Below are 26,088 nucleotides of genomic sequence, written 5' to 3' on the forward strand. Positions count from 1 at the left end.
TTCTCTTTCTGTGTAATCAGCTGTTTTGCAATAAGTCTCTTGCTCATGTATTAATACTACAGTATGCCATCAATGTTTAACTCTAAGACAGCTTAACAAGATCATAGATGGTTCATGTTTGATGTCTTTGCAAAGCTAATTTGGCATACTGAACGATTGTTTACATTGTATGTTAATACATGTGCAACACATCAACATTTCAAGAAGCTTTGAACATTTCTGCATCAGTTTACACCCAGAAAGATTATAAAACGTGCCTCGGGGGAGTTAAATTTTCATTGCATAACTCGGTGCTGGAGGGTGGGTGCAAGACCATCCTTATAAAAGCTGGTAGCCTAAGGCCATGGTCCAAACCAGAGAAAGACTAGAACCCAGACCACAATCCAGGAGAACCCCAGAGAACTCCAGGGAGCAGGCGGGGACCCAGAAAAAAAGGGTCAATCGCACAGCTCAGACATTCCCATCTCCAATACTTTTCTTTCTTTTCTGTCGAGAATCTAGTTAAGTTTGGTGTGCCGCAAACCAGTAGTAAATGCAACTATTAAAAACAGCTTGATTTTGTTTACCGGGAACTGATTGGTTCATTAGATTCTTGTGGTTTGCTATTGGTCAGTATTTTGTGATTGACAGGTTGATCGCATCCTCCTGTCCATGACATGTAAAACAGATGTTGTTGCATTGGAAAAAGGAAGTTATTTTTGATTAAAGATTACAATCACACATGAAAAATCTGTTATAATAAACACTAAACTGAAGACCGAATGTGAAAGGAAAAAGTAGAAGAAAAAGGTGAAGCAGAAGAAGAAGGGTTCGTTTTGAGTTGATGCTGACTTTACAGCACAAACATTCACCTGGATGGAGTTGAGGGCATGTGTGCTTTCAGATGTGTTCAGAGCGTTCAGATTATCTGTGATAGTTTGTAGGGAGGACAGATGATCTGCAATCTCTGATGCCACCTGCATTTTGGCTGTTTCCAGCTGTCTGAACACATCTTTGGTCTCAAAAAAGAGCTCCTTCACCTCTGCCATCTTCTTCCTCAGCTGGCTCTCAATCACCTTTAAGAATATAGAAGCTTTAATATAATTACATTTAAGAACTAGAGTGAACTGTGATGATATAAAGAGAGGTTTACCAACAGATCTCAACATACATATAAAAATTATTTAAACAAATGACAAGTTTTACAACCTGCAGCTCCAGTGGAAACTCTTGACTCTGCAGAAGCTCCTGGATCTCTGAAGATCTGCGATGGAAATGATTAATGTTCTCCTCTTGAACCTTCAGCTCATTCTGTGTATATTTACAAAGATACTGTCAGAACTCATGAAGAAAAACATGTAATAAACGTAGTAGTACATTTTATATAACAAAACATCTGGTCAAGCCTATTTATAACAAGAATCAGTTTTGAACCTCTACGTTTTTACCTATTTGTCAGCATGAGTTATTTAAATCTTTGAAAATATCATTAAACTTGATTTATTTTATTTTATTTTTTTAAATGTGCACAGGTCCAGAATAAGCCTTTTGTTTAATTTTCACACAAATATATATCTGTTCAAATTCACCACTAGATATTACACATTACACATACACACGCATATTCACAATGACAACAAAAAAGGCATGGTTCGATGAATCCATGACTCAGAGTCAAATAATGGATGCTGTGGTCTTCATTACATTATATGTGAGTCCTGCAGAAATCATGTTCACAGATGATCTAAAGTATTCAAAACTTATAGAAATAAGTAGTTAGGCTAAAAGCAATAAAGTGAAAGGGAGAAAGATTAAGCAATTGCTGATGAGAGATGAGCATGATGCACTATAAAAGCAGTGGCGCTTTAGTTATGACAAACTCCACAGTCTTCTGATTCCTCCACTTGTGATCACGTGGAAAAGAAAAAGCCCTGTTCGATCATACTAAATACATTTAATAATTCTGTTATATTGCTACCCAATGCAGTCTAATAAAATGCATGACATATTAAAGCGCCTTGGGTGTTTCCATGTTTTATATCATTTAAAAAATGGAGATCGAGAGTGTATCATGCCATCAGCATGACAACATAGGACATGGTCGAGTCGATAGCTGAAATTGCTTATTTCTCTGGATTCAAACATTATTTGAAACATTAGCAGACAACACAAGGAAAAAAAACTCATAATATTAGTTATATAACTAAAATCTTTTTTATAAAAAAATATATATACTTCTGTCTGATTCTTGAATCTGATTGGCTGATAGAAGTTCGTAATTCTATAACAGCACCCTTCACCCTTGTGTATTACTCCATCCACATAAAGCGACGAGCAGAAGACAGTCTTAAAATATTTATAATATTGGAGCATCAGATTCAGTGCATCGGCTGCCAACAGCCTGTCTGAGCAAACAATGTGACGGTTGTGGTTCTGCAACAAGATGGCGACAGAGACCGCATAATAAGTGCTTAGGGGAGAAAAACTTCTTTTTCTCAGTGCAATTTTCAAACTACAGTTGAACAAATCATCATAGAACAGGTAAGTGACATTCTAAGTCGATCTGTCTCTTTTGTATTTTGTAGTGTTGTATTTTTACCACAGAAACTGGTAGTGTTTGCTTTGCTCTGGCTTGTTCAGGGTTAATTATTGCGATATCCTGATCGCAACTGATTAATACTAGGACATCTCTGTAGACTGATAAATCACTTTCAGCCTCATAATCCTAAAATGTAAGCAAAAATTACCTGTTTTGTATGCTAAAGAATCATTCAAATACTAGCTCTATTGTGACGTTGGTGAAGTATCGATGGTTTCTGCTGTTCTGACGGTCAACTGCTGATGTGAACGAGTGGCGAAAGAAAGTAGTTCATCGTACAAAAGACACATTTTTGAGACTCCCTGTGCTTGATTTTCATTTTTATAAACACAATTGTGCCTTCAATTTTTTGTATAAATGTCATATTACACTCGTAGCAGTGCAATATGGCTGTATATCAGCACTGGTGGGGGCACTAAGGCAGTGATATACAGCCATATCGCACTGTTACTCATGTAATATTGCTCATCTTTTACATATTGCATCTTACATATTAAATATAAGTTAAATAATGATGAAACATTTAGATAAGCAACCACTTTCTTTTCCCTTGAAAAATACTTTAAGCTCAGCAAGGCTGTAGTTGTTTAACAATACATTAAAATCAATAAGATTTTGAAATATTATTGCAAACGATTATAATTATTTATTTGAAAAGATTTTAATATATTATTTATTTTTGTGATTCAAAAATATCAGCATCATAACTCCAGCCATCAATATCACATGATCCTTCAGAACTCTAATGAACCCTTTTCACATTTACAGATTTCTCATAAACGGAAGTCATCATAGTTGGGTAAACTTTAAGCACAGTGAATCGGAGAGTACAACAAATTAATATTGTTATCATGACTTTCAGAAAAAAAAAAAAAAGTTTTATAACGGTAGCTACACTGTAAAAAATGTCCGTGATTTCAACAGTAAAAAAACTGTAAAAATGCTACAGTAAAAATCTGTAAGCTTGATAACAGTTTCCTTAATATATACGGCAAATAATCGTAAACTAACTTTCCCAGAATTCCCTGCATAGCACATCACTTTTTATGCTTTTTGTTGACATTAATATGGTTCTTTTCAGTTGTTTCCCCATCAGTTATGTAAATTAGAGATTTATGTTACATCTATTGTTGATAAACAATGCTTATTTCAAGACTTTAATTTTATGCATGTTACCATACTGGTGTTTAGTTGCTGTGTGAATGACACTGAGCACCTTCTATACACTGATACACTTTTGGACTTGTGGTAAAACTTTTGTGATCAGCATTGGTTCATTATGTAACATTCTCATCACCAGCTGCATACGGCTATGTTAACGTGTCTATCTGTGTCACAAAAAATGTGCAGATGTTAGTAATTCAAAATATAGATATATTACAGCTATAAATTAATGAAATACGGTAAAAATTAAAAATTACTTTTACGGTTTGTACCTTATTTTTAACTATAAAATACTGGCAACCATAGCTGACATTTTTTTACTGTAAATTTTACGGATTTATTTTTAAAATATTCTTACGTTTTTTTTTTATCCACATATTAAAAACTTTCAAGGATTATAGATCTGTGAAGAGGGTCAATTTACTGATTTGCAGAAATCTTTTGCATTTAATCTCACTTCAGATCAATTGAAAGCATTCTTGATAAATAAAATATTAACTTCATAAATGTGTGGAAGTCTCAAGAAACAACTTAACGTCGATCTCCAATTCTAAAATAAGTGCTTTACCTGCATAGCAGAAACATCCACTTCTGTCTGAAAGGGGTTTGACTGAGCAAGAGTCATGAGCTTTTGAGCACTCCAGCCCTCCACTTCTCCAGCCAACAGGAGGAGCTTCTCCCAAAGAGAAAAGCCAGCCTGAAGGTTATCCAGATAGCAGTCTGTCTTCTCAGTCACCTAAAATATAAACAGTTTTACCAGGTTAAAGACTGCACTGAACATAAAAGAACAAAAGAGTATTTACATCACACTAAGAGATTAGTGAGAGAGCATACATCCAGCCAGCGGTCCATGAGGGTGTCCGCTTCACTTTCAAATGGAGCGTCTGTACAGTCCAGGACCCTTCTCACCAGAGACTGAAGCTGCCTGCACACAGATCTGAACTCCTCCACCCCATCTCCCAGACCACTGAGATCTGACTTTATACTTATCACCTGGACACACACACACACATATATACAGGTATATTACAATTGTAATGATATAAAGTATTTTCACGATATTGATAGTACATCAGAAAAACAAAACACTTTACAAAAGGGTTTTATTAGTGAAACCATTAGTGAAAGGGACTTGTGAAGCTGTGCATTGATGGATTTGCTCTTCAGTGTTTGAACTTTTAGCAGTAAAAATTAAACCACACTGAACTGAACTAAACTGAACTTCAACTCTGCAAACTAGACTGACACAGTTTTAGTTTCAATCTACTAGAACTTCTATGTTAAGCTGCTTTGACACAATTTACATTGTAAAAACACTATATAGAAACAAAAATGAATTGAACTTTAGGTTACACACTGACAACAACATTGAGAAATAGATACATTTATTACAGAAATTGATGTTGTTAATGATACTGTAAAGTTGTTTGAAAGAAAACACTACTCTGACTTTTCCTTGACATCCACTGACTAAAAAGTTACATTTTTTAGTTACATGATGACTTTTTATGTATAGAAAAGCATGTGGCTGATGCATTTATGGATCTGTGATCAATCACTTTAATGTAAAATCAAACAAATAGCACAAATAGTACATTTTAAAGATTTTCTGGAGATTTTAGCCATGCAGGAAACTGTGCCAAGCCCTTCGGTGCCATCTGCAGTGTTTTATATTAAATATTAATATTATATTCAAGAATATAAAGTACTCGTCCTGTGTGGGATCAGTGTTGGATAAGTTATTTTAATGCTAATTATTTATGATGTATACTAATTTCATCATTAAAAGTTTTATTGTAGTTACAGAAAAATGTAATTGTTTGAAAATAACTTAATAAATCAATTAATAATTTAATTACTTGAATTCAAGTAAAGACTACTTGAATACTTAATGCTACTTAAAATCCATATAAACCAAAAAACATAGACCATAGAAAAAAAACTTGATTTGCGTCAACATTGCAAAAAAATTTCTTAGATTTTTTTTACTCCTTTCTAGTACAAAGATCTACAAATCTTAAGAAGCATTTTTTAATAAGCAAAAGTGTTGTCCTGTTTACAGTAATAATATGCCAACATTTTGGATATTTGGACTAGAAGCAAGCATTTGCTAGAAAAGCAAAAACAGGTTTCTGCAGGTTTCATAAAGTCAAATTTAACTTGATGGGCTGGCTAATAATTCAGGGGGGTTAATAATTTTGACTTCAACTGTATATAGGGCTAAACACTAAAAAAATTTGTAATGAAATTGTAGGACCAATGGAATTGAAAAAAAAACAAACAAAGTTATTTCTTAACCACATATTTTCATGTGTCAAAAAACAAAAACTCTAGTTGTACAGACTTATTTTTCAAAATAATGTTTCTTTTTTTAATGACATGTTTAACTTTGTTAAAAGTATCTTTAATATGAAGAAAACTACATGAATAATCAAAAATATATATGTTTGCATTTAGTCCAAATGAATTGAGCATAACTCCTAATTAACCTAATGTGTTTCTGTTACAAAACCTCAAGATTCATGCCTATTTATAAATATTACATCCACTCACACTTTCTTTAGTAAATAGTTTTTGTGTAAATAGAAAGTTATGTAAAAGGATATATTGCTGTTATTATCATGAGAAATTGTGTAATTTGTTTTTAGTTTACTTTTCCGGATTAGGGAATTTAATTAAGCATATTTGTATCTGTAAAATGTCTGTAAAAACAGCTGTTGTGAAACAAACATCTCTTTGCAATAAAAAAAACTTACATTTACATATAAATATATTATAGACTGTTGGTGATTGGATGGGTGTCGGCCCAAATGGGTAACCTTACTACGACAACTTTTAAAATGAAGAACTGTTTAAAATGATTTAAGAACTAAAACACAAAATTTCTATAAGATTAAGGCCTAAAATTTTGTTTTTGAAATTTAAGATATTTTAAGAGTTTTTAAGACTACGGCAGACACCCTGCAAAAGTCTGTTTTCAGAAATAATATGCCAAAATTTGGGATATTTAGGCTAGAAACAGGACAAAAACTCTAACTAAGGAAATTTTTGTGCAGTGAAACAACTTTATTTAGATATATTTTAAAAAAAAAACAGTTTAAAACATTTTATCCACAATCTAACATTTTATTTATACTCACACAAACACATTCAACTAAAAGACCCAAGTCAAATCTACATCAATATACTACATGCAAACAGTACAAATCTGCTTTATCTGAAATGATGCAGCTAATACTGCCATCTGGAGTCCAATTCACTCATGATTTTTTTGTACCTTGCTGATGAGTAGCTGAAGGTTGTCTTTGCCCATGTATGAGGCCTGATCGCCGATGGTCTGCTCTGCTCTCTGTAAAGTGCCACCCAAATTATTTCGACAGCTCTGAAACTTCTTCAGCAGTTCGGTCAGAGAAGCACACTGCTCACGACTGAAACAATAGCAAGAAACAAACACATACTGTACTGTCTGATTACAGCATTACAAAAAGATTTCTTTTTTTTTAACCTTGTGTTTCTGGTTCACCTTTCAGTGACTGATCTATGTGCAGTTTCCCACTGCGTCTGCAACTCGCTGAGGTTTGTGTCTGATGTGTTCGCATCTCGCAGATCATCAATCTCTGAGCGGAGTGCATGCAGTTTACTCTCCATGTCTGTCAGGAAGCGCAATCTGAGACAGAGAAAGATGCTGGTGAGATTCAGACATTTCTCTTACTCTTGAGCAGCCACTTAGTAGATCAAAAACAAAGAGGGAGAGCAAGTTTCAAGAAGTTGTTAACCTCATCTTCTTTTTTCTTACCTGCAATCTTGATTGGTATTCTATTGCATTGTGTTGTGATTATTTTACAATTCAGAATTTCTTTGGTTGTCTTCTTTTGCTATTGTTGCAGTGCTTTGTGATTTAGAAAAGTGCATTATAAATAAAAACGTATTATTTTACTTATTATTCAGCGAAAGCCAAAATGAATCTGAAACTAATCAAAAGGTGGGAATTATTACAAGAAAGCCAATTTTTATATTTAGGTTTTTTTATACCCCATTTCATTCTGTGTATGTTTATAACACACCAAACTTCTTTTAATACTATCATTTCAATTAAATAAAATGACACAGAAGGTAAATAAAAATGTGCAAAAAAACTAAGAAACCTGGCTTTATTGTACTGCACTATATTTTATATTGCAATTGTGGTTTTAATTTATGTTTCTAAATTAATAAAAAATGTAATTTAATTACATTTTATTCATTTATTCATTTTATTTTTGGCTTAGTCCCTTTATTAATCTGGGGTCACCACAGCGGAATGAACCACCAACTTATCCAGCATATGTTTTATGTATAGGATGCCCTTCCAGCCGCATTATCCGTAGTCCGAAGCTAAAATTGTCCGTAGTGTATGTGTGTGAATGAGTGTATATGAGTGTTTCCCAGTGATGGGTTGCAGCTGGAAGGGCTTCCACTGTATATACCATGTGCTGGATAAGTTGGCAGTTCATTCCGCTGTTGCGACCCCAGATTTATAAAGGGACTAAAACGAAGAGAAAATGAAAATGAAATGAAATTAAATTAAATTTTAAAATAAAATAAATAAATACATAAAGTTAATTAAGTTAACTATCTCTTGTTTTTGAGTCTCCTCACCTGTGCTGTAGAGCAGGAAGTGTGGGCTCCTTCAGCCCATGTCTCTCCAGTGCTGCCAGCACCTCCCTCAATGTGACCAACAGACCCATCCTCTTCCTCCCAAACGCTCTCTCCTCCTTCTTCTCCTGCTTCTCTCTTCCCTTCCGCCCTCCATCAGACGCTCTCTGTCCTTCAACCAGTCTGACCTGGAACCCCTCCTCCAGCGCTGACATCATCTCAACACAGCTGCCTGCTTTATCATCCAGCGTGATCCTTAGACCAGCATCATCCAGCATTGTGTCCAGCTGAAGCGAATCCTCCCTGACCTGTTCAAGGCTTTTCTGGATGGACACTGAACTGTAGCTTTGGTCTGACGTCCTGTGAGCATTTAATTCATCGTTCAGCTGCCGGAGATGAGAAAGAAGCTTCTCGAGGGCCACAAGAGCCGACTCAGACTTTTGCACACAATGTCTTTGCTGCTCCAGGCATTTTGTGCAGTTGCGAAGAGTTTGTTGAAGAGGAAGATGAGTTTGAAGCTCAATGCGACTCAGATCAGTGCCATCCCCTACTGAACTTTCTCTCTCGTTAAGAAGAAACAGCTCTTTCTTGATGCTTTCATCCACACACTATATAAAGAACAAAGATGTCAGGTTGTAAGTACGTTCAAAAATGCAAAGTACATCAGTTCATGCAAAATACATTACAGCTAAATTTGAATGAGGGAGCAAACGTATCTTAGAGGCATAGTTTACCCAACAAAACAAATACTATGGTAGTCAATGGTTACAGGTTTCTATCTTTCTTCAAAATATCTTCTTTCGCGTTCAACAAGTAGAAGAAAAAAGTAAAAGGTGAGTTAGCTGTAGAGATAGCACTCCCAAAAATTTTATGATGCCAAGTTTGCTCACAATACATTTTGTACTTTCAGTTTCTCTTCTTAGTTAAGTTGCATTAAAATATTACATTCAGTTTATTTGGAATTATTTTTAAAATAATGGTTGCTTGTATGGAATTATTCTCATAATGATAACACTATTTTCATACTACTATATACAACATACTGTTTTGGTTCCTTTTATAAATAAGGTTGCAAATAGAGATATGTTTGTTTTAAGTTAGTTTTTTACTCTAAAAGTGCCAGAAGCTGGTAACTTGCATTTTACAAATCACAAAAAAAAATCTTTAATGTTCTAAGTAAGTAGAGTAAATTAATTGCTAATTTTGATTTTGGGGGGAATAATCCCTAAAAAATTGTGCATTTTAACACTTTTTACAGTTACAATTATGTAAATTAAAGCTACAGTGCTCAGCATATATGAGTACATCCCTCACACATATATCTTTTAAATTCATATTTTTAATAGGAAGCAATACAATATTATATTTGTGCATATACATTCGATTAGTCAGTACTGAAGCCAAATCTGAAGGTAATCTAACAAAATAACTTAAAATAACGGTCTAAAAACTAGTACACCAAAATGTATATGTTATAGAAAAATATTAAATACAAATTTAAAAAGGAGGAAAAAATCAAGAGAATTTTACAAATATAAAGCGACATTTACAAATCTGTTGAAATTTTGTAGGTTGTATTTTTATTTTAGTTGCAATACTCTGCTTGAATTTAAAAGTTTTATCTTTCAATTTCTAAATATGTTTGGTGACAAAAATATTATTTTAATAAATATATCTGTTTAATAAATCTGTTTTGTTTAAATGCACCAAAATACATTGCTTATTTTTACTGAGAAATGGAAAAAAATAGTTATTTTCAAAATGGCTGTACTCAGTTATGCCGAGCACTGTATATTGTAAAATTGTGATCTCAATTCAAACACACATGCAATCTTAATTCTAAACAACAACAACAACAACAACAAAAGAACTTAATAAAACTTTGACAAAGACAATCATATCAAACTTTCAAATCTGCGTTCACTCATCCAAAGAGTAATTTGGTCCAAATAAACCCTGATATGATTATTCTTTTTGTAGAGTTGCTTTGAATCAATTTGAATGCTGCACACAGACCCATGAAAAAAGATGTTTTATGTCTTTAAGGTATGTACACAAAAAATATTTTTTGGTCCCAAATAAAAAATCAAAAAGTGTTCACCATCTTAGACTAACATTTAATATCTATATGTATAAAGATGAATTTGTATGATTGCCTACCTTTAGCTCTTCATGTAAATTTCTGGCATCAACAACAGCAAAGTTTCTAACATTCAGAGGCTTCTGACTGATCTGTTTGAGCTGATCAGAAATCAGTGCGATCTGAATGTCAACTGACTCCAGCAGCTCTATTGTAGTTTCAATGGATTTCACCCTGAGCAATATAAAAAATAAACATTATTAGCATTTTTTCACATTGTTTTTTTATTAATTGTTACTAACTACTACTAACAACAGCTTTTTATAAGAACTAGCAAGCTCCCAAGCAGGAAGCTAATGTTTACAAAACATATTAAAAGACAGATTTGGACAGTTTATATCTTCTAAACAAGAATGTTGTCATTGTTTTTGAGCACACTAACTTATAGATAGCTTAAAAAATAACAAACTTTATTTTAATTTCACGAGACCTTTAAAAAAGCAATATCTGGTTGAATAACCCTGAATTTCAAATCACAACAAATTGTTACACTGACAAGCTGTCATATTCTGAAGAAAGAAATGCTCTAAACATTATCAGACCTTCATAAAAAATGTTTATACAATATTAACATTTTACTTAAACCAATAACTAAACAAATGCATTAAATATTCAAGTGCTCTCTTAATTTTTGACCACAGCTGCAGTTTTAAAAGCATCACTTGTATCTTACCTGGCCTGAACACATATCTGTTGTTCCCTCCACTGTTGAATGAGCTGATGTCTCTCCTGCTCCATGTTACAGCCATCCTCCATGTGCTGAGAACTCTGGGAAAACTGAATCTCAAAGTCACGCCACAGAGCCTCTGTCTGATCCTTAAGAGCCTGAATGAGGACACAGCATTCCCATTTGTATACAATATGCACCCTAGGTGTCTGAAAGTGGTGTGTGGGACTAACCAGTAGATGCTGGAGTTCACTTCTCAATGAGTCGGAAGAGATACTGGTGATGCTGCTGCCGGGGCAGATGGGAAAATCAGATTCCAACTGCTGACTATTGTGAAGCAGCTGCTGATGGAGGACTGATTGAGCATCTCTGTATCTGAAAAAAGTGGTTCAAGATTAACCATTCATTAATTTCTTTTCTTTTCGGCTTAGTCCCTTTTGAACCACCAACTTATCCAGCATATGTTTTACGCACCGGATGCCCTTCCAGATGCAACCCATCACTGGGACACATCCATACACTCATCCACACACATACACTATGGACAATTTAGCATCAGCTTATACCACATGTTTTTGGACCCAGACGAAACGCACAAGAACACAGGGAGAAAATACCACACAGAAATGCCAACTGACCCAGTCGATGCTCAACCCAGTGACTTTTTTGTTGTGTGGCGATTGTGCTACCCACTCTGCCACCATGCTGGCCCTCAAGACCAACCATAGCATATAAAATGTATAAAGTCTGTATGTATAAAAAAGGAGCATGCTGATTGCTTTAAAATGAATGAATATGTATTGATAATGTATAACTTTATAATAAAAATGTTAGTCATGTATTGCTATCATGGCAAAGCTGAATTATCAGCATAATTACTCCAGTCTTTTGGTGTCATTATCTTACATATATCATCCATGCTGATATGCTGCACAAAAATATTTCGAAATATTCTGCAGCTCTCCTACTTCGGAATAATTTATTGTAACTGAGATTTGCTCCTTTACTGGCCAGTTTTGAAAACTGCTCTCAAATCTTATTTGTTTTCACTGGCTTTTGATTAAGATCAGTTTTTCTATTGGGTATTTTTTTTTTTATCCCTTTTTTTCTTATATGATCCATGCTTTTATTGATTTTATGAATTGTGTTTTTTTATAAAGCTCTTTGGTGCAATGCTTTTGTTTTTAAACCTGTTATAAAAATAAATTATGACTTCACTGGACTTATGCCTGGGATTATGGTTACGATTGCTTTTTATGAAAAGCTGTGTTCTTTTAAACCTTAGATTTTTTATTTATTTATTATTTTTTTGTTAAAAATAGTCACTTTTGCATACAATGTATCTGGAAAGTATTCATATCGCTTCACTTTTTTCCATAATTTTTTATGTCACAGCCTCATTCCAAAATGGATTAAATTGGATTATTTCCTCAAAATTCTAAACACAATGCCCCATAATGACAATGTAATTAAAGATCTTTTTAAATTGATACAAATTTATTAGAAATAACAAACCTGAAAAATCTCATGAACATAAGTATTCACATCCTTTGCCATGAAGCTCCAAATTGAGCTCAGGTACATTCTGTTTCCACTGATCATTCTTGAGATGTTTCAGCAGCTTAATTGGAGTTCACCTGATAAATTCAGTTGATTAGACATGATTTGAAAAGGCATACATCTGTCTATATAAGGTCCCAGGGTTGACAGTGGATGTCAAAGCATAAACCAAGCATGAAGACAAAATAATTGTCTGTACACCTCTGAGACAGGATTGTCTCGAGGCACAAGGCTGGAGAAGGTTACAGAAACATTTCTACTGCTCTGACATTTCTTATAAGCACATTGTGACCTTTATCACCCATAAGTGGAAGATGCTTGGAACCAGGCCTTAGTCATGGAGGTGATTAATACCCTTATGGTCACTCTGTCTAAGCTCCAGTGTTCTTCTGTAGAGAGAGAAGAACCTTACAGAAGGACAACTATCTGTGCAGCAATCCACCAATCAGGCCTGTAAGGTAGAGTGGCCAGAGAGAAGCCACTCCCCGCCTGGAATTTGCCAAAAGGCATCTGAAAGACTCTCAGACCATAAGAAACAGAATTCTCTAATCTGATAAGACTAAAATTAAACTCTTTGGATTGAATGCTGGGCGTTACAGTTGAAGAAAACCAGGCACCGCTCATCACCAGGCTAATACCATCCCTACAGTGAAGCATGGTGGTGGCAGAATCATGCTGTGGGGATGTTTTTCAGCAGCAGGAACTGGAACACTAGTCAAGATAGAGAATTCAATCCTATTGAACATCTCTGGAAAGATCTGAAATCGGCTATACACCGTCGCTTCCCATCCAACCTGATAGAGCTTGAGAGATTCTGCAAAGAGGAATGGGCAAAAATTCCCAAAGACAGGTGTGCCAAGTTTGTGGCATCATATTCATAAACTTGAGGCTGTAATTGCTGCAAAAGGTACATCCATAAAGTATTGAGCAAAGGCTGTGAATACATGTGATTTTTCAGCTTTTTTATTTTTAATAAATTTGCAACAATTTCAAAAACTCTTTTGTCACATTGTCATTATGGGGTTTTGTGTGTATAATTTTGAGAAAATAAATGAATTTAATCAATTTTTGAATGAGGCTGTAACATAAACAATGTGGAAAAAGTGAAGTGCTATGAATATTTTCAGGATGCACTGTATAAGATGCATATAATTTTTTGTTGGAAAAAACATTCCTTTCTAATAAACTGTGTTGAAAATATGATATCCATTATTTAATATACATATTTTTAATACAACACATATATGTTCTTGCTGATTTTTTTCTTAATTAATATTGTTAAATAAAATCTATTGAATAGATTTTATCTAATAATTTTTTTTTGTATTGCTTATATTTTAATCCTTTCCATTGTCAGCTACTGCCATAACTATTTAATTGAGTCTGCAGTTGGGGCAAGGAGGATTGGCGTGTTGGGATTTCTTTCACATGCTAAACCAGAAAAAGGTATTTTTAAAATTACTTTTAAAAATTATTATTTTAAATTTTGAATGTTTCAAAAATAGCTGCAATTTTGAAGCCTTGCCAACAAAGTGTAATTGTGATAACAATGAAACTATGACAAACTGCTTAAACAGCACTTGGATGGGTTTGTCCTGAATGTCCCGAGGAACTTTTTGTACTGTACTTAGTGTAAAATAGATTTAAAAAAAGAAAAGATTAAATTGCACATTTTAGCCAAAATGTATGGTGTTTGCTCAGCAAAAACTAAATATTATAAAAACTAAAACAAAAAAAGACCAAAATGTCAATAGCCATGCACAAGGTTTTTAAACAAATATTATTAATTTGATTATTATTCATGTTGTGCTTTGCATTTTACAAATGTTCATATTTTAAATCTAATAATTACAAATAACCTAAAAAAGTCAGCAGCACATACTATGAGTTTTGTATGTGAATTTTTAAAAAATGCTCTTACTCTCTGTATTATCAGTTTTCTTAGATAGCACTGACAGAAATATAAACAATATTTAAAAGCAGTGTTTTGCATCCGGAGTTGTTTACCTGCTCTGAGCTTTCTCCACTGTGGCCTTCTCTTCCTGTGCTAAACAGGGGTGGATGATGGTCCTCTCTGCTATCTGTTTGATCTCCACGATGTTGGTCTGGACAACAGCCTATCAGAGAGAAGGACCACAGTGTCATTACAAACAGGCTCAAACAACCCCAAAACAAGCGAACACTGTCAGCGAACAGCCCTAATCAATCTCAGCAGATTAACTCCTCTGAGCCGTCCATGTGCTTAAGAAGGTCAGAAACATCCAATCAGAACTGAGAAGGAGCTCACAGGCTTTATCTCTGTGTTTGGTCACAACAATGCCAAAATAACGTGACGTTAGGACCGGGCTGATACAAAAACTTATGGATGTTCTTTTGTTAAAGTAATGGTCATGCTGATGTGATATCAGAGGAAAAAAATTCTAAAGAGCTAATAAAGCAATAAAGCCTGATGCACGTAATGTAGTGTACAGAGTGTTGGACATGAGCACGTGTACCTGGGAGTGGACGAGGCTGAGGTCCTCAAGCAGCACAGTCTCTCTCAGCGGGACACTGTCCTCCCTGCTGAGAACACACACACGTACACGCTTATTAAAGTACTGTATGTGAATGAAGACATGCTAGTGGCTTATATGTAAAGCTAATTATAATGTACCACATACTAAACATACTACAAACAATGTACACAAACTAAACAACTAAACTTTGTATACATATAATATGACTAAGTATTCTGTATAAAATAAGATAAACAAACATGTAAAGAAAGTTAGATAAAAAAAAAAACACAACTTGTTTATTAGTTAAGGGTCGATAAGTTTACAGTTAAAACTAGCCTTATTCAAGGATATTGCAAACAAATTATTAAAAATATAAATGTGTTTATATTTCAATGAATTTTATAAACAGATGTCACCACTTCAATATGTTCCCTCTGCTGCCGTGCTTGCTGTCGAAGCGCCAGTAGTAAGTGCGCCTGCAGCCTTTGACTGATGTGTGATGCTCTAAACATAGATTTTCAGCTTTGCCTCTTCACAATACTAGATGAGACGATACTGTATGTTTACCTTATATGTGATGCGTTCAATTAAAATATAATTTTGTTTGGGTGTTCTGGTTTTTAGTAATAAACATGCTTTTACACTATACTTTATGTTTAAGTATAAGAATAATATAAGAAATAGGTGAACAATAAAAAAATGAACAATACATTTACTAGAGTATTTGTTCATGTCAGTTGGTTAATGAAAATACTGTTGTTCATTGTTAGTTAATGTAACTTACGGTGCACTAATGTTAACAAGTATGAATTTGGATGTTAATAAATCATTAGTAAATGTTGAATTATAAATAATAAATGCTGTACAAGTATTGTTTATAAGTAGTTCATGTCAGTAAATACATTAACTAATGAACCTTATTGTAAAGTGTGACCAAAAAAGTTGTTTATATCTTTATTAAAGTTGTTTATATATCTTTATACATTGTTTACATATAACAACACATTTTACCATCACTTCCAATCAATTTATTAAATTCTTACTCAAAATAAAATAAAATAGAGTATTAATTTCCCTTTGCACAGTTGCACAGCAGTCTGTGTGGGGGATTTTGATTAACGTTCTATGAGAAACATGGAAATATTCAGATATAAACATTATAATGTTAATAAGGAAAACATATACATGTACAACAAAGTTTTAAACTTTGCTTCAAATAAGATAAAAAAACATTACAGCAAACTAAAAATATTTAATTGCAATAAATATATTTATTAATAATAAATGAAACATTTTTAAAAAAGAAATTAATAAAAAAATAACAGTTTAGCAATAGAGTGCAATGAGTAATTTCATTTAATGAGTAAACCCATTTATGACATTATACTTCTGTCAGTTTTGTACAAAAATTAAAAAATAATATATATATATACTATATATATGCACACTTTATATATATATATATATATATATATATATATATATATATATATATATATATATATATATATATATATGTGTGTGTGTGTGTGTGTGTGTGTGTGTGTGTGTGTGTGTGTGTGTGTGTGTGTGTGTGTGTGTGTGAACGTCTTTCAAGTTTATTTTGGGATCAAAAACACACAATTGTACAACTGGCAAAATTCTCTTTGGCTGCTTCCGAAATTGCATGCTATTCGAGTAGGTACTGCATTTGAATTTGAATTTACTACATAACTGTGAATTCTATATAGTATGAATGCGAGTAGTATGAATTGAACTTGGACATATTACATTCGCCATTAGTCATTATCATGTGACCTACCTTTCTTAGTTGCGTTGCTTCACTCCTATTCGGACATACTATATAGTACGAAAGTATGCGATTTCGGAAGCAGCATTTGTTATGTGATAGACAGGTATATTTCTAAAATTGCTCTAAAATTCTTGCCTTTTCTGACATGGTGCCAAGTCACTTGAAGAGACTGTGAGGTGCTGAACGTCCTCCACCCTCTGTGTGTCTGTTCTCTGATGAGTGGTGCTGAGAAGAACACTTTCTGCAGACTCCAGACTCTCCTTAATTCTTCTCAAGGCTTCCAGATGAACTGAACAATCAGCTGCTGTAGCACATACCTGTGGTTTAAACCCAAAACCCATCATTAAATCAAATAACTGCAAAATTGTTGAAGATAATGACATGTATTTTATCCATATAATTAGTTGGCAGCACTCAGGTCAGGTTTCCTGTCAATACAAGAAGTCTTGTTTTATGGTGAATGTAATGTCCTGTAATGGGCATTTATAAAGAGTGATGAAAATCCCATTACAAGTAAAGAGGCATGATAACTTGGATGCGATTAAAGAGCAATGCACAAGCAGAAATTAAAACTGTCTATATCAACCTGTCCAGAGATGCATGCAGTCAATTCATGATCCATGTTTTAAGCAATGACATAAGGATTATAACATGAACAAAAATAGAGAGAAAAGAAATATAGGAACAAACTTCTATACACATCATTAACTGATAGATAATCCTTCAGGTAAGAAAGACTAATTTCAACATACTGCATTAATTCTCACATGCAGAGGACTGCACAGGTATATTCGTTGTACACAAATGATTAAACTGATTAAAAAAGCAGTAAATTTGGTTCATAGAAATAGCAGTTTAATTAAAATAAACCAATCAAAACGAAAGGACTGTGCTCGTGTCTGTCCCTCGCTGCATACAAAATAAGGCCTCGTTTAAACTAATAAGTTTTAGTTTTAAAACGCATAACTTTTGCTACGGTTAGGCCTTCTGCCCACACTACTTTTTTGAGCCTCAAAAACAAAGCGTTTTGGAAATGTTGAAGAGGCTGTTTACGTTTTTAAAAACTGTTGCTAAGTATCAGTGTGTGAAGGGGGGGAAAACGGAGACATCTGAAAACGGAGGCTGATTGGGTTTTTTTCTCAATATTAATAAAGTTCAGTCTTGTATTCTTTCCTTGTATGTTCAGACTTCACAAGTTTGATATGGAAAACAAACTCCCGAGGACACCTCAGGTAAATCTTCAAAGCAAATAGTGTACTTTTTTAACATCATTCACATCACCCTGGTTACTTAACAAAAAAATAAAAACATGATATGAGGAACTGCCTATTTTTATTTTGATATTAGCAACTTAACAGACACCAAAAATGTTGAGGCTCCGTGTAGCTACATATTTATATGACCATCATTTCCACTGTATGCATATTTAGAGCAAAACAGAGCCTATAACATAACTGCCTCCTTTCATTTTCATTGAATATACGATACCCTGACTCTTTTGCTGAATATCACTTTTAATAATTAGTAATGGCCACTATTAAAAGTATAATGTACACTAAGTTTATACAATATAGGAAAAGCAAACCAAATATCAGTCCAAATGTCTAGAAGCAGTGTACGTGGTTACATAAATTCATTTAATAACTTATCTTTGCGCTTAGCCAAAACACATTACCTGATAACAAGTAATAGATTCAAAAGACCAAAAAAACGTTAGATAAAGACAAGATTAATTAAACATCACGTTTAACAACTATACATCCAGCGGTATATTCTTGATTACCTGTCCAACATGCACTGCTCTGATCTGGGTAGGTATGACAGATGAGATTCATACCGCGTTTTCAGTGGTATAGTGTGGACGAAAATCTTTTCAGAAAAGCTAGGTGAACTACCAGTGTGGATGTGGACCGTTTTTGTTCTATGCCGCTTAAAAAAAACTTAAAACGTATTAGTGTAATCTCAGTAAGGAGTAACCCTGATTTTTTCTTACCTCCCACTGTGTCCTGACTGACTGAGAGAGGAGGTCCATGTCTCTGAGCTGGGCATCAGAGCAGAAATCCCCCATACCCTTTAGGGCTTCTAGAAATGTCTCCAATACTGTAGGCCTCAAAAAACGTGATATTGCCTATAGGACGAAAATAGCAAAAAGTTGTTAATAATTTACAGTATGTGTTTTGGCTGACTATTTAATATTTTTAGAAACCATTATTTTACAAGTTTGTCTCACCTGTCTTTTCTTGCCTTGTTTTTTAGATTTGTCTCTGGTACGGATCACAGTAATCACATCCTGTATGTGTTCATCCAGGTGATTTTTGGCTTTCTCCAGTCTGCTCCTGGCTAAAGCCTGAGCTCTGGCAAACACCTCATTCTGAACTGGGATATGAGGAACGCCTGAAGCCTGTACTTGTTGTGGAAAGCTGTGACTTCTTGCTAGAACCCTTTGTTTTGGGTGTAAAGTTGTCACTGAGGTCTGAGATTGCAATTTTGGTGGTGAATCAAAGAAGTGTTTAATTGGGGTTCTTAGCCGAGTCACTGTGACCGCTTCACCTAAAGTGCTTTGGCAGGAAGCAGACTGGGTTTGCGATTGCTCATCATGGGGCTGGGTAAAGCTGCAACTTTTGACTAGAACAGTTTGTCTTTGCTTCGAGGGTGCTAATGAGGTTTGAACTTGGCGTGTTGGTGGTGAAGCTAGGTGCTGTTCAATTGGCATTCTTAGTGGAGTCATGGTATCTGATTTAATCAAAGTGCTTGTGCTGGACATAGTGCTGGATGAAACTGATGGCTCAGTAGATTGTCTTGAGTCTGTAGATACAACTTGAAGGTCCATTGGTCCAAAGCCACCCATTTGGTTTGACTCTACAGGTATAATCTGAAGTGGATCTGAGAGTCCAAAGCCAATGGTCGGGCTTGTGTTTACATGAACAACCTGTACCTCTGATTGTCTAAAGCCACTTGTTTGGCTTAAGTCTACAGAAACCACCTGGAGAGGGTCCGAGGGCTCACTGCATTGTTGTGATTCTACAGAGGTAACATGAAGATGTTCTGAGGATCCAATGTTGCTAGATTGGCTTGACTCAACAGACATAACCTGTAAAGGGTCTGAGGATTGAAGGCCAGTGGTTTGGTTTGATCCTACAGAGCTAACCCAAAGACGGTTTGAGGGTGGAAAGCCACTCATCTGACTTGAGTTTACACTGAAAACGTGAGGTTCTGATTGTCTAAAGCTACTGGCTTGACTTGAGTGTACAGAAATTTCTTGGAGAGGGCTTGATGCTCCAAAGCCACTGGTTTGTTTTGACTCAATAGGGATACTATGGAGAGTGTCTGAGTGTCCAAAGCTAATGGTCTGGCTTGTGTTTACAGAGACAACCTGAACTTCTGATGGTCTAAAGCCCCTTGTATGGCTTGAATCTACAGAAACAACTGGGAGAGGGACTGAGGGTTCAATGCTGCTGGATTGGTTTGACTCTACAGAGATAACCTGAAAAGGTCCTGAGGATCCAGGGCACGAGGTTTGGCTCGAGTCTACAGAGATAAGATGAACTTTAGTCTGGGGTTTCATTTGAACCTTCCTGCCAACAACGGATGACAACAAAGGCTGTTTGAGGTCTGCTTGCTGTATTTGGCATTTAGCTTTCCTTTGATCTTCGGGAGATTTATCATGAAACTGACTGAGGGCCTGGTGCTTTGCACCACCAGTGGCTTCAAATGGTGTCTGCAGCTGAAAGGAATGAAAGTCTTGTTTTTGAGATTCCACTGGGCTGTCTAAGGAAAGTTTGCTGCTTCGAGAGAACATCTGATAGTGCTGAATGCTTCCAGTTTGAAATTCAGGCTGAGAAAGTGTATGCACAAAAACCTTGGAAGCAGGCCGTGCACTTTCAGGCTGTCCTTCACGCTTTACTCCATGACAACTGAGCATCTCAGTAACTTCCTGACAGACATACAAAAAGATGCGAGATGTTATAAAACTTTCAACTTCCTCCACAGAACCTGCTCTGTAATGAAACACACCTGGCAGAGAGAGACTGTCTGCTTCAGTCGGTCTTGAAGGTCTGTTATGCTGAGGTAAGGCAGGGTGAAGTTCTTTTGCAAAGATGTCACGAGAACTTGCAGGTCCTCGCCCTCTGTCACCACCTGTCCTTCCAACTGTAGACCTCTAGATATCAAAGCCTGCAACAGGAATCAACAGGGATGACAGTTTGAAAGCTCTGCTTTAAGTATCCAAATTAACTATGCCAATCAAAGCCAATTTCTACTCACTTTAGCCCTAAGATGTGGCTCCAAGTGGCCTCGACGCTGCCTGCTGCTTAGGTGCTGGCAGACCTCTTGGGCCTCTGTGCTCCAGTTTTCAAGCTCAGCTAATCTGCCTTCAAGAAGAGACGCCGCTCTCTGGAGCCCCTCACACACCTGATCTACTCGGTTTAAAGTGTTATACATCTGGCCAAAAAAAGAGCACATATTTAGTCATCAATTACTCGCATTAGCATCACACAATATTTAAGAAAAGTAGTTCATCCAAGAAAAAGATAAGGGTTCCAGATTGGGGGTGTCAGGATAGAACTTCTATAGAGAGAAACCAAATAAAAATGAAATACTGACAACACACCTTAACATTGGAGTCAGTGTACCTACTACTAACACAAAATACAGGAACACAATTTACTGACAGTCTTAATAAATTAAATTGATATCTACAAATGCAAATGAATCAGTCTACAGACTTGATTCAGTAAAAAAAAAAAAAAACTGTTTATTTCTTTCACAGACATGACTGATATATGACTTTTAATTTCAACCCCATATTGTACACAACTAATAAATGAAACATTGATGGATTATTTCCTAACCTCTAGCAGTGCTTGCTTGAGTTTGTGAAGAGTTTCCTCTTTGCAGTCTGGAGATGGATATATTGAGTTTAAATCAAGCTCTGAAATCTTTTTAATTATGCCCTGAGGAAAAGGAAGAAAAACACATTTTTTTACAAAGAGAAAATGTTTGTAAGTAAAGGCTAAGACAAGCAAATAAGAAACCAAAACAAAAGCTAGAATAGATCTAGAACCACCATACAAACTGTAAAAGTTTGCAGCTTGAACAGAGAGCTCAGTATACCTGTAGTTTCTTTCTATAAATGCGCAGGGGTCCAGATGACACTTCGAGAGTATCTCTAAGTACACAGCCCGATTCCTGCATCAGGCCTTGAGCAGTTTGAACACCTGGAACTGTACAGATGGGCTGATGGGTCACTGCCTGAAAACATGCCATTCACAACAACAAAATTTATTATTAAAAAAAGAACAACTTTTAAAAAACATTTGTCACATGGGTGTGAAACGACAGATCAAAAGGCCAAAAAAAAAAATCGGATACTTTAATGAACAGCAAGTGCGAATGATGAAATGGAAAACCATAGGTATGCTCATTTGTTTTGAAAACACAATAGGCTGAAGTATACCAACTTGTCAATGCAAGAAAGGTAAAAACAGTTTGAACTATCCACCAAAAGGTATGCAACTTAAAAGAGGATAAGAGAAGGCTGGGTCTCAGCAGTTTAAAAACAAAACTCTTTATTCAATCCTGTTGAACAAGTTCATACAGCAAAATAAACTTTTCCGCCACACCTGCTTATGAATAAACTGAGCAGATTCACCAGCTGTAAATATTGCTTGACAGCTTTGAAACTATATTCTGCATATTCCTTTTCTCCATAAATAATTGTGAAAAATAATGAATACCACTTGCAACGTGCAACACATACACAAACACATACTTTTGTACTCATTCTACACACTGACATGCGTGTTGATTTTTTTTTAAAGGTAAAGTTAAAAATAGACAACCTTACATTTACATAGCGCTTTTCTAGACACTTAAAGCGCTTTACACAGTGGGGGGAATCTCGTCATCCACCCCCAGTGTGCAGCATCCACCTGGATGACGCGACAGCAGCCTTACTGGGCCAGACCGCACACCACACACCAGTTGATCGGAGGCCAAAGGGGAAATTTGGCCAGGATGCCGGAGTTAAACCCTACTCTTTTTTGAAGGACATCCTGGGATTTTTAACACAGAGAGTCAGGACCTTGGTTTAACATCTCATCCGAAAGACAGGGCTTACTGAGCAGTTTAGAGTCCCCTTCACTATACTGGGGCGTTAGGTCCCAAACAGACCACAGGTTGAGCTCCCCCTGTTGGCCTCACTAACACCACTTCCGGCAGCAACCAACATTTCCCATGTGGTCTCCCATCCAGGTACTGACGGGGCACACCCCTGCTTAGCGTCAGTGGGCAACCATGTGAGAGTTGCAGAGAGCTAGTTCGAACAATACTGAATCTCAAATCTAATCTATTTTATTAATTGTTTGGTTTAAACTTTATTTATTCTACAATTTCTAATTGTTGAGCAACTGTGAAAATTTTGACCGTTGTAAAATATTTACTTATTCTGAATGATCTTAAAAAGCATCTACTACTTTTAAACACAAATGTTTTGTAAATAATGCAATAATGCAAAGTATGAAAATGCAATCATTAAGCACATTAGACATGAAATTATAATTCAAGAGCACAGCATTTGAAGCTCTAGTTTTGTAACTGCTTACTAATGTTTATTAATGTAGAGTTTAGGGCTGCACGATATTGGAAAAATCTAACGTTGCAATATTTTTTTATTCTGCAATATATATTGTTATATGAAGACAATTTCACCAGATGAGTTCGGGTGAATAACTGGAAAGAATTTATAATTGTAGATTGATTGGGAGTGCATAAAACATAAATAAAAAAAAACTACAAAAAAATTTTGTTTTATGAGCAAGTCTATAAAATTAATCTTTATTTATTTTTCAAAGTTATAAACAGTGCAACTTCTTATGCCTGAACGTTTTTAAAATCCTCACAGGCCTTTAAAACACTTGCAAAATGATACAAATAATCCAGACTCAACATGGTGTATACTCGTGATGTAACTATTGCAAATGATCACATTGCTATCGATATCGAGGTAAAAACAATATATTGTGCACCCCTAGTAAAAATAATGCATAACAAATGATGAATTAACTATTTGCGAATGCTTAGTAAATGATTTATAGTGTGGAGTTATAAAAAAAAAAGTTAACAATTAATGTAAATCATCATTCAAACAGGCTTAAAATGTTAAGTGTGTTAATTTTGAAGCCTACTGAAAACTACAAGACAATGGTTTATCTTTACAAACTCACAAACTTGGTCCTTTTTATGAAGTCAGCCCACTGCATGTTGAGCCTGCGGAGCTCATCAGATAGAGAATGGCTGGTGGATGTATCACTCATCTCAATGAGAAAGTTGCCTGCTTCGTTCAGCTGGGCTTGACGTGTACTCCACTCATTCTCGCTGGAGGAAAAACGCTTCTGCTGCATTATCAAAAGAAAAGAAAAAAACACAAGCAAACCATGAAAAATGAAGCAACTACACACAAACATCAGCCATAACCTGAAGTTAGAAAAGTGTACGTCTTGAACACAACAAACACGACGAAGCAGTCTCTTCATGAATTCGTCATCACAAAATTTATCACAAAATCAAGAAAATATCACAAAATTCTGAGGACCCTGCAATTGTTTTGTACAGTTCGGGGGATATTATGCAGACATCCCCCAAAGTGACCAGTGGAGAATATTATGTGGATGCCCTCTAAGTGACTGGCATGGAATATTATGTGTATGTTCACTGTTATTGTCAATTATGTTAACAATCCTCTGAGTGATAAATATAACTTTGTTTAAATTGTAACATTTGTTTAAATTGAAAGACATTTTTAAAATGTTGCTTATTTTAATTAGTTGTAGTCTATCAAATATAAAATGTGCTTTATAGGTTTATGGGGTATCAGAATTAAAAAAAATAAAAAAATCACTCGGGCAATAAAAACGTTTCTTTCCATTTAACAATGTTTACTACATTTTCAAGCATTATAACAATACACTTTGTTAAAAAACTGTGCTTCTCCGTCTTTCTTTCGTTCTTTTCATTTTCCCATTTTGTAATGTAACTTAAAACAGTCCATTAAGGGCAGAGCAAACCATTACAAACAAAGGAGCAGTGGTGAAATCAACAATGTACACAATTAAACATATCAACATGTTTAAATTGTAGATGAATTTGAGCTCTAATAATAAATGATATTAAATGGCTCTTACAGGGTAGACATTAGTTTCTGTTTTTGTTTTCTCAGTGTTTACTTCATTTTAACGGCACAAAAATAAAAAAATGTTTTTGCAAATTTTCACTGCAATCCTTTTAGTAGGAATCTGAAAAATGTCCTGCAAAATCCTGAAGAGACTAAAAAAAGATGATCACTATTCTGATATTATAATAACTAATGAAATAAGATTTTCTAATAAAATAACAAGACACCAGCATTTGATAATGTCAGTTATCAAATGCTGTATTGTACCTCTTTCTCTTGCATCTGTGTTTGACTCTCCTGCCCCAGCCAGACCTGTAACCGATACAGGTAGTCTTTGTAGGACTCCCATGCACCCAGGACACGCTCCATAGTAGACTTGACTGATTCTGCAGCATCAGTGATGGCTCTTGTTTCACTATCAGCTTCCTTTACCTGCCTGTTTACCACAGGCAAGTCGTCCGCTGCAAAAGAAACAGAAAGAGCAAATCAGATAGAAGTAATAGGAAGAAGCCAATGACTTTTATTAATGGATTTAATACAAACTTACCCAGGGCTGCTTTGCTTGCATAACTGATTGTTGTGTCTTTCAGCTTATGTAGAGCTTCCTTCAACTTCCACACCAGGCCTTCCTTGTCAACAGTTTCCTAGTTGAAGATATATACATTATTTAATAGTTAAAAGATTGAATTAGAGTAACAGTGTAGTGTTAAAGAGAAAAGTAAAAAAATAAATAAAAAATAAAAACCTTTACCGTCAATGGACTTTTAAATGTGTTTTTGGTTGATATAGGGTGTGTGGTTAACACAAACTCAATATATCTTTATGTTTTATTCTACAATAAAAACTTACAGCTTTTCCATGTCTTGAAAATGAGTGCTTGCTAG

General features: G+C 35.1%; 1 protein-coding gene across 3 annotated transcripts in view; it reads right to left on the bottom strand.

Annotated features, from left to right (window-relative positions):
- Window positions 1–26,088, bottom strand: part of syne2a (spectrin repeat containing, nuclear envelope 2a) — a 165,523-nt gene that overhangs the window by 110,867 nt on the left and 28,568 nt on the right. For all 3 annotated transcript variants that reach the window (XM_087297225.1, NM_001365331.1, NM_001365330.1), the window contains 22 exon segments: window positions 25,752–25,848; window positions 25,472–25,665; window positions 24,258–24,428; window positions 22,147–22,284; window positions 21,885–21,986; window positions 21,298–21,474; window positions 21,049–21,207; window positions 19,265–20,968; window positions 19,028–19,162; window positions 17,170–17,351; window positions 15,240–15,306; window positions 14,752–14,861; window positions 11,418–11,559; window positions 11,191–11,342; window positions 10,538–10,691; window positions 8,381–8,985; window positions 7,266–7,409; window positions 7,020–7,170; window positions 4,577–4,735; window positions 4,311–4,478; window positions 1,189–1,290; window positions 852–1,055 (listed from right to left, as the gene is read on the bottom strand). In XM_087297225.1, coding sequence (XP_087153351.1) covers window positions 852–1,055; window positions 1,189–1,290; window positions 4,311–4,478; window positions 4,577–4,735; window positions 7,020–7,170; window positions 7,266–7,409; window positions 8,381–8,985; window positions 10,538–10,691; window positions 11,191–11,342; window positions 11,418–11,559; window positions 14,752–14,861; window positions 15,240–15,306; window positions 17,170–17,351; window positions 19,028–19,162; window positions 19,265–20,968; window positions 21,049–21,207; window positions 21,298–21,474; window positions 21,885–21,986; window positions 22,147–22,284; window positions 24,258–24,428; window positions 25,472–25,665; window positions 25,752–25,848 — 5,217 coding nt within the window.

This window comes from Danio rerio, chromosome 20, assembly GCF_052040795.2.
Source record: "Danio rerio strain M-AB ecotype USA chromosome 20, GRCz13ab, whole genome shotgun sequence".
In the NCBI taxonomy this organism is placed as follows: Eukaryota; Metazoa; Chordata; class Actinopteri; order Cypriniformes; family Danionidae; genus Danio; species Danio rerio.